The following is a 10,354-nucleotide window of genomic DNA, read 5'->3' as shown; positions in this document are numbered from 1 at the left end:
AATGCTTTAATAATCAGTACATATAGTGATAAAGTTTTTGGCATGGCCTGCAAAGACCTGATAATGAATCAACGACTAGTGGAGCAGCGACAACTACCAAACGAGTTTCTCAGGCTTATTGGACAAAAGAAGATTTTTCACCTGCGATTTGGCAACATGAGGAATACTTTTAATTCAAACGATGTGCTCAATCACAATGTGACTGAGGATATGACCATACAACCAATAACTCCATAGCCTTTGTCAAGAGAAATCATAGTGTCGTCCACCGTTGGTTCATCTTCTACTTCAACGGCTGAAACCACTAAGAAATCATATAAACGGAAGAGGGAATCAATTAGGAGAGCTCTTTTCATCGCTGCTGAACAAAGGTTTATGCCGTAACTGCTTTTACAACTACCGATATATATATATATATATATATATATATATTCATACTATTTAACCTTGAAAACCTGTTTAAAATAGTGGAGTCCAGGAAATTTCAGACAGAACGACTTTGTCTTTCGCTTGTGAAAGTGAAACTACGAATGCCAAGCTTTCTTCTACACTCTTCGGAGCATTTTTCAGCCAACTGGTGTTTGTTAAAATAGGATGTCATTCTACAAAGACCACAACCATTTGCATGCAAATATAATTCAGGTTCTGTTAGAAAATTAGATGTTGGCCAAATGCAGTAGCAATAGAATATGACTAATAAATCGCCGAATAAATCGACATCCCAAGTAACACCCAATTCTTTATATAGTCAAAATAGGTTTTCTCTTTGGTTTTTACATGTTTGCGGGTTTGTTGGTATTTGGTTTGGGAAGGGAGACAATATTTCTTCATTTGTTTTTGTGAGTTCCATTTAACTATAGTAGTTCTACACTGTATTTTTAAGTTGGGTCCAGTGTGTATTTTTCTTTTGGGAAAATTTGTAACAGTTCTTTTCATCTTGTGGTTTGTATTTACAGGAAAGATGAAAGAAAGACTTTTAATTTTGTGTTGTCTGTTTGAATCAAGGGATGAAGTGTTTGATTAGGTTTAGATTTCGGCAGAGCCTTATGTGCTGCGGAGGGATTTGTACTTAGTCATCATACTTCTATATCATCTAACATTTGTATTTAATCAATTGTAATACGAAATTTTAATACTGATTTGCTGGTAATAGCTCTTGTTTCTTCCTATGGGCTGGTGATGATATTAATTTATGAATCATAAATATATTTTCGAAGAAATGCAAAGAATTATAAATGTGCTTGACTTTGAAAATGTGAGAATGCGTATCAACAAATTAACGGTGGAATAGAAATCGTTCTTTAATTAAAACAATTCCCAAAATGCAAAAATGACAAATGCAAATATCATTAAATAGATATATTAAAGTATGGGCCTTAATAACGAGAAATTTTTCCAAGTGCCGGGTACACCAAGTGTCATGGTGTACCCTCACTTATTAGGATTTAGTTTTATTTATTTATTGAAAAATAAGATTGAAAGATATCTAAGATGTCAAATCCTAATAGGTGAGGGTACACCATGACACTTGGTGTACCCGGCACTTGAAAAATTTCTCCTTAATAACAGGCCCTAATGTTTTTTCCACACCAGACTCGCTTATGTGGCAGAATAATTATTAGGGACAGAAATATGTACCCATTCACCCCTATTTATTAATAGTAACGCCTCTTTTAGGTGCAATTTCAACATTTGCTTTTCTTGTTATTTAGTACTACGGTCTAATGGTATTTTTCTTCACTTGTATGTGAAAGGTTTTAGGTTCGATTATCATCAAAGATAAATTTGAACCACATTATTATATGGCTAATCCATTGTGAGGCTTAGCCCACTCTATTGTGAAACATGGCATGACGATATTGGTTAAAAATCCTACAGGAAATTATAAATAAAATCATCTTTTATTATTTTATAAAACAATAATTTTTTAATACCAATAATCTAGAAAATTCAGTTTAGAGATGCAGATGCATTTGAGCAATTACTGTTCACTAAGGTAGTAATTGTCTTAGCTCAATAGCCTAGGCAGTCATTGTTTGGGCAATTTGGGAGAGGTGGAGTTGCTCTAAGCATTTTCTGAAATTTAACTTGCCATAGGCCACTCCTATTGTTTGGTCTCAAGGATGGGATTAAACTGAATAGCATATAAAGTTCAAGGTATGGTGGAGGTAAATGTGAATAAGTTTTCGTTATCAAGGGCTCAAGAGAGTTTAATTAGACACGGAAGAAACTTATCTCTTTGTAACGGAAGTTGAACTACCTTAAATATGTTAATTCATCCACGTAGCACGAAACCAGCCGTAATGTGCACCAACACGCATTGCAGGCGAAACAAATTAAAAGTGGATAGAGGGTGAACATGTATAAAAATCAAATGAAAATAGTTCTTATTTCAATAAAAATTTGGGTGGTGGTCGTCAACATCCTATCACATATTAAACATGATGGACATGTTTGAGAATTGAGACATTTTGCTAATATCTTCACTCCCTTCTCCTCTCGTAGGGAAAATTTTATTATAAGAACAGGTTTTCTGTATGTGTGAGTAAAAGAGAAGGTAATCTGACATTTGGCCCTTTCGAGGAAGATAATACAATGAAGGCTTTTCTTTGTCACAACAGAGGTCCACCTAGAGCCTCCTCTCCAATCAAACACCACAAAATGCCTATCCTGCACACTATCCTAATGAAAGAGCAATGAGTGGTTGTCCATCTCCAAATCTTTGAGAGGGCAGCATCTCCACTGTCCATTGCAAAATAATCAAACTCCTCCACAATTACAAACCCAAGAACAAGGATAACTAGTTAGATAAACTAAAACTCATCAGACTGCATCAGGTTTCTCATCCTAGTGGCCTCAGAATCTCTAGGACTTAATTAACCTGTAGGGGATCCAGTAGTCATGGCTTCCAACTCCTCCACACTTTCCATCTCCTCCTCGTCCACTCTAGTTGACGCCAAGGCTCCTCGCCATTCGGCTGCCTCATCACCACAATGTGTGACCCTCCCTTCCCTTCCTCCACCGCCAGTTCATTCTCAAAATCACGCAGGGAAGACCACTGCTTACTGTGAGCCATTCATATATGCCCCTAGTATTAGTTTGCATTATGATTAATACTACTAGGATCTATAAAGTACTAATATATATATGTATGTATGTATCGGACCAATCCAGACGGTTGGTAATATGGTGAAATCTTATTTGAACGCATGTAGTAAATATTGACAATTTGGTAACATAACATACTAGATCTCTGGAACAAGAACATTACCATGTTGCTATATACTTAAAAAAAAAATTTCAGGTCGTAAGTTTGCGCGCAATGTCATGGCCATGGCAACAGGGGAAGCACCAGCAGAAGTTGCAGTAACTGAGCTGCCAGAGATTGTGAAGACAGTTCAAGAAGCTGTAAGCCTATCCATGTTTTTAGAATTTAATTACATCTTCCTTTGTATTAGTGAGTTCAGAAACTTAAGTGACAAGAATGATTTGCTTTTGGTGTCTAGTGGGAGAAAGTGGAAGATAAATATGCAGTTTCTTCACTTGCAGTAGCTGGTGCTGTTGCACTATGGGGCTCCACTGGACTGATTTCGGTGTGTTTTCCAATAATAACTACAAATTGTTGCTCTTAAATTTGTAGAATTCAGTAACTTTTTACTCTCAGTTATTCATCACTGACCGGTTTCTGCATGACGGCTATCGATTGTAACAGGCAATTGATAGGCTTCCTTTAGTTCCTGGTGTTCTTGAGCTTGTAGGAATTGGCTACACTGGGGTAAGTTATTTATTTTGCTCTTGAATTCTTTTGGAAAATTTTCAACTTAACAGTACGCTGGAAAAGAATCAGATTCACAACTTCTTGCACATGAATAAGAACCGTTTGATCAATATAGTACAACTTGATAGGCTGCACCAATTTCTAAACACCTAGCTTTCTTTTCGATCTTTGCAGTGGTTTGCATACAAGAACCTTGTTTACAAACCAGACAGGTGAGTCTCAATTTTTCATTACCTCGACTGGAGAGTATAAATAAGTAGTTTCAATTAATTTAATTTGGTATAAAATCTTTCCAAAAAGTTTGTATAACAGGTTTTTTTTGGAATTGTAGAGAAGCTTTGACACAGAAGATTAAAGCTACATACAAAGATATAATCGGCAGCAGCTAGAACAACACGAAAAGTAATGTTGTTTAAGATAAGAACTCGTGGCCGGTTTTTGAAGCATCTGTCTGTATCCGTAAATATCCCGCAGCATTGTTCATAAGGATGTGAACATCCTTCATGTTGTTTGCATAAGCATATTCTAACCAAGGTTATTAATTAATGTCATGTACGTACTTAGTCTGCGAGATACATGTAACTAGTACTACTATAATTTGTTTCCGTCTAATTAACTCCTTGCAATTTATATCATGATGCTTCTTATCTTTTGTTTTAGAAAGGAAAGATAGAAGTAAATTAATTACAATAATCTGGCATAACTGGAAGAATGTTCGAAAATATTAGCATTTTAAGTATTTTATTATTTGGGTAGTTTTGGTATTTTCATATTAGGTTTCTTAAGTTTTGGTCTATAAAAATAGGTTGTAGTTTGCTTTGAGAGATTAAGACAGTCACAATATAGTCTCTAAGAGTAGCTGCTTTGGCAATCTCGTTTCTTTGTCTTTTCGTTAATCAAATAGCATTTGTAGTTTGTAATCCGTTTGTTTGTTTTATTTTAAAATACATGTGCTTCCACAACGATCACTTTTCTGTTAAGTGAACAAAAACTTAAAACATGTGCTTATTTCATAGGCACGAAACACCATCATGGCAGTGTATCTGTGCCATGCAAATGATTCTGTTTGATCTTGTCCAACATATTTGTTGGCATATATACAGTTACAATAAACATTTGGTTTAACCCATCATTATGTGGTTTCATTTGAACCTAATTTTTGCTTTCATTTCGTATTTGTATGACTATTTTCCCATGAGTAGTAACTATGGAATTAAATCGAAAATTCTAATTATACACAATTATTTACTTATGATAATGTATCTAAAACACCTTTTTCCTTAAAAACATTTTTTTTTTGTTGTTGTTGAAATATTACTTAACACAATTCTCTATTTATGAAAAATATTTAACATCTTCATTTACCTACAAAAAGAGATACGAAACAATTACACATATGAAAATATCGCTATCTATAACACACCCCAACCCGGAATGTCCACTAGGATTCCGAATCGAGCTGTGCTGGCCGACACCTGGAAGGTGACGAAGCCATAAAGTGTGATAGTGTATAAAATGTGAATAAATTAAAAACTAAAAGTGCAAGTACACGAGTCCCCGATGAGTGGGTCTGGACCCATTTCACATGTGATACAGAGCATAGGTATAGTACATTAAGGTAAGATAATGATTATACCATCATAAGAAGACATATGTACTGAAAAGTGCCACGAATTCTCATCGATACGGAACTCTGCTGCTAGAACCTGGAGGGGTGCAAAAATAGAAAATGTAAGTGAGCGAAACAAAACTTTTCAAATCAATTTCAATTACCAAAGGCAGTAACCCATCGCCATAACACCTGTATAATTTCTCAGAAAATAACAAGAGTGACTACAACTCAAAACCATAACCAAAATAACAGTCTCTCAGCTATGCCGTGTCAAATATCTCAACAAGAATAAGTAACCCAGGTGAAATAGATCAATATGAAATGGTATGTCACCCGAATCCACCTATTGTGGCATGTACGGCTGAACCAATAGGTCATCAACATGCTAGCCAGAGTCACCTCATGTGACCTGTACGGCTGAATTAATAGCTCCTCAACATGCTAGCCAATAGCTCATCAACATGCTAGCTGGAGTCACCTCACGTGACCTGTACGGCTGAATCAATAGCTCATCAACATGTTAGCCAATAGCTCATCAACATGCTAGCCAATAGCTCATCAACATGCTAGCCAATAGCTCAATAACATGCTAGCCAATAGCTCATGAACATGCTAGCCAATAGCTCAATAGCATGCTAGCCAATAGCTCATCAACATGCTAGCCAATAGCTCAATAACACGCTAGCCAATAGCTCATCAACATGTTAGCCAATAGCTCAATAACATGCTAACCAATAGCTCAATAACATGCTTGCCAATACCTGTGTGTCCTGCGTTCACCTTTGCACTTCAAAGCATTCACAATAATTATGTGCAGATAATATACATATGGATATGCCATGATGCAATCTAATACTCAACCATAACATAGTGTTTCCAAATACACACACACACACACACACACACACACACACACACACACACACACAACATGGCGTGAAATGTATAATCTGTAACGCCCCACTTCCAAACTATTTATTTTCGAGAATAATTATCGGTGATAAGCCCAACTAGACACTAGTTTAATTAACTATCATTATTTACGTTTCCTTACTTTAATTTCTTGATTCTTCACACATTGATTTATGACCAACATTTAACCACCAAATCATAAGGTTAAATCTCACATTTTCCACCAATGTCCCTCACATCGCTCAATTCCCCAAACAAGGCTATCGTCTTAATTATTTAGTCTCATTTATTATATGGCTACATCTAATGTCTCGTTAGACTGCCTACGTACCCTAAACAGGGATCACGCCATTCGTAGTTCGTACTAATCCTCCAAAGCATTCACAGAAATTATATGAAATATTCAATTTATAAACGTTTGTGGAGATGTCAATCTTATATATATATAGAGATATACGATAGAAGGGAAAAGACCCACTCACCTTAGGTCCGCGCTACAACTCTGAAGCACGAATATCGAGACGTCACGAACGATCCTCACCTAGAACAATTATTCAGTCACGTCTCAGAACTCTTATCCATAGAACCCAGAGTTTACATAAAACACATCCCAAAGACGTTCTAGAATGATTTGAGATCCATTGATCAAAAGTCAACCTTCGGTCAAAGATCAACGGTAGGATCCACAACCCTACGTAACTCAATCTGAAAGATCCGCATGTCGGAATTCCGATCCGAAACTTCTAAAGATCCACATTAAACTTCTAGAATATAATACTAAAGTTTCATTACGATTCAACGGTTAGATCTCCGCCAATTGCCAATTGCCAATTCAAGTGGCAGTCAACGTTTTATTTTACGCATTTACAAATCCAATTTGGGAAGATCCGTACGTTAGATTTCTAATCTGTAAGTTTCTAATATCCTCAAATATTACATACCATAATGTATTAAAATTTGGTGACGATCCAATTGTCGGATCGTCAATTCATGCAAGGACCTCTTAATGGCCAACTAGGTGGTCAACTATGAAACTATATTAAACATCATAATTTCACTATACATATGTCAAATGTGGAATCGGGGCTTCAAAATTAGCCTAGGAATGTCAGGTGGAGTCTCGGTCCAACCGCCGCCGCGCGTGGTGGCCAACCGCCACGGTTCGCTGGAAAATTCCACTATTTCTAAAAACTCTCAAATTTCACAAAAATGAAGATCTCAAAGAGATGAACAACTTTCATACCTGCCACGAAGTCCAAAAGTGGACGGAAGATGGTCAATTTTTGCCACGAAGTCCAAAAGTGGACGGAAGATGGTCAATTTTTCCCACGAAGCCGGTGGGTGCCTAAAGCTTCCCAGTGTCGATTCGTCATCTACGGTGGTCCAATGGGGTCAAGGTTGGTTGGGTTTTTCTCCTGGGATGATGGGCTACAAAGCTCAAGTGATGGCATCGGCCATCGCTTTGCCGTTTTGCCGGAAAAATCAAAAAGGGTAGCTGGAGCATCTTGAGAACTGTCAACTTTCGTGGCCTCAAACTGCCACATAGAGAGGTTAATCAAGGTGGTTCTTGGGTGGATTTTGTAGATGGGAATGAGAGCTTCAAGACGGCGGTGGTGGTGTCGAAAAATTTCACCAGAGTTGACCGAAATCGGCCTTGGAAGTTAGGTGGTCGCGATGGTGGCCGGGAAAGATGGGAGTTTTCTTCCCTATTTTTTTTTTTTGTTTTTGTCCTTTTTATTTCTTCTGATTTCTGATTGGGCTGCTGCCCTTTTTCTACCTTTTATCTAATTGGTCCTCCTTAACCAATTAACTAACTTTAAATAACCAACTTCAAACGTTCGTAACTATACCGTTATAATTCGGACTCGCAAATGGCTTTCACCTGTGTGTTCATACCAACGAATACTACTTAAATATGCTAAAATAATAAGTCATACGTTTCTCTAAACGATGGTTAACGGAAGTCAAAGTCCTTGCCTTTAGGGCATTTTCGTCAATTCTCTTGATTAAAATAAATAAAAACGTAAAAGTAGGGACGGGTTGTCACAATCTACCCCCTTAAGAAAATTTCGTCCCCGAAATTTAAAATCATTTGCTTCACAAACTTCGAAAATAGGAAGAATAAAATATATGTACGTAACGAAGAAATTAAGTTAGAACGGTTACATCAAAAAAAGAAAATGCCGCTCCGTCGCGATTCAGAGTGCATTAATTCTTTTTCATGCCTCCAACTCACACATTCTTTCTATATAATAGTGTAATACCCGTATAAATAAAACAATGTAGTAAGAAAAATATTTGCATGACACAAATCAAAGTCCAAAACGAAAATGGACCTCGCCAAACATTTGTCATGTCACGAATTCCACTAATGAGTCCGAACCATAGCTAACTAGTAAATGTTGCCGAAAATGAGCGATCTTGCCCACTTGCTTAGTGAACCTAACAATTCGACCACTGACATTTAAATCTGCAGCCCGTAACACCGATAACTTATCGTTATCCCAACAACTAGTGAGAAGTTCTCGAGGATACCAAAATATCATTTTGTTCCTCCTGTGCGAATATGCCTAAATTGTCTGACTCACAACTCAATCACGATACCATATTATCCCAAGGTGCACCAATTTGGCTGCAAAATGTGTTTCGGCGTTCATGTTCCCACAACTCAAAGTTGTTTAGAATTCTTTTTGGTAAGTTTGGTAAACTCGCAATAAGATTATATTTCAATGGTTCCTGCTAGCATCGATATGAAAGTGGCGCAAGCACCCGCCAAATCAATCTATCATGAATTCTCACTAACCGAGCGAGAAACCATGTCGAGAAGGTTAAAAGAACACTCAAGAATTTGAGGGTCAAAACAAGTTCATGAAATCTAGAGTACAAGATATCTGGACTAAATGTACAATTTCAATGTCTAAGTGGTCCTCCTGGACGGTTTGTCCCAATCCAAAATGATATAGGAAACAAACTGGTGACTCAAAATCAACCCAATTACCTTTAATATCAGGAGGTGAAGTTGAGAGTACGAACAGAGCTGATGCAGACTAGTATCAAAAAGTCGAACAATTTCAAAAGTGATGAATTATGATAAAAAAAAACCTAAACAATTCCCACGTTGTCCCAAGCCAAAAATAGAGAGATAAAATTTAAGAATAATCTAACAAGATTTCTTGATGAATGAAAAGTAACATCACAAAATATTAAACTACCAGGGACCAAAAGTAATTTCCCAACATGTTCTTCAGCCGAGTGTTACCACTTTAGCACCACATTGCCACATGAGACATTTCTAGAGTCTTAACAAAAGTAGACTTCGCAAAAATTCTAGTAGATGATATTCTAACAATACTATCAAGAAATGAAAACTAGTTGAGATTTCCAATCTCAAAATGATCAATTCTAACAACGGAAGAATGATGATGGAATTGGTTGGTAAAATCTCCGATGATACACGGTTATCAATACATTAACTTAGTCCATCAACTTCCCTCAAATCTACATATTTCTTCCAGAAGGAATAACTTCGTTTTAATTCTAAGGACAAACGCCAAAATGATTTTCTTAAAAGTCGTCAAGACCACAAAACTGCCCAAAATTGAAGAAAAGCTAACATATTTTTCTGTATTCGACGAGGTGTCAAGATTCGAACATTAGACACAAAACCAAGAATGCTCACATCACGCGTGTGATGAACATAATACTGCCCAATTTATACTCTGATACCAAATTGTCACATCCCAGCCCGGGCCCCACCACATCCCGGGCTCGACTCCACCGTAGCACGATATTGTCCACTTTGGGCCCCGACCATGCCCTCATAGTTTTGTTTCTGGGAACTCACACGAGAACTTCCCAGTGGGTCACTCATCATGGGATTGCTTTCGCACGAACTCACTTAACTTCGGAGTTCCGATGGAACCCGAAGCCAGTGAGCTCCCAAAAGACCTCGTGCTAGGTAGAGATGGGAATATACATATAAGGCAGAAGATCCACTTACATCCCACATCGCCCAGAGGATTGGATCATCTAAGCCTTATATGTATATTCCC

At 37.2% G+C, this 10,354-nt stretch overlaps 1 protein-coding gene across 1 annotated transcript; it reads left to right on the top strand.

Annotated features, from left to right (window-relative positions):
- The first annotated feature begins 2,515 nt into the window (after positions 1 to 2,515).
- On the top strand, positions 2,516 to 4,425 carry LOC137733726 (protein CURVATURE THYLAKOID 1B, chloroplastic). The gene is made up of 6 exons (XM_068472889.2): positions 2,516 to 3,067; positions 3,305 to 3,408; positions 3,507 to 3,593; positions 3,713 to 3,775; positions 3,953 to 3,990; positions 4,110 to 4,425. Exons 1-6 carry the CDS (start codon positions 2,902 to 2,904, stop codon positions 4,165 to 4,167), a joined length of 516 nt encoding a protein of 171 aa, XP_068328990.1. The 5' UTR covers positions 2,516 to 2,901; the 3' UTR covers positions 4,168 to 4,425.
- The last annotated feature ends 5,929 nt before the right edge of the window (positions 4,426 to 10,354 follow it).

Source organism: Pyrus communis, chromosome 7 (genome assembly GCF_041283825.1).
Source record: "Pyrus communis isolate YQ-2024b chromosome 7, ASM4128382v1, whole genome shotgun sequence".
Taxonomy (NCBI): Eukaryota; Viridiplantae; Streptophyta; class Magnoliopsida; order Rosales; family Rosaceae; genus Pyrus; species Pyrus communis.
Note: the sequence above shows the minus strand (reverse complement) of the source record. Positions and strands in the feature narration are given on the sequence as shown.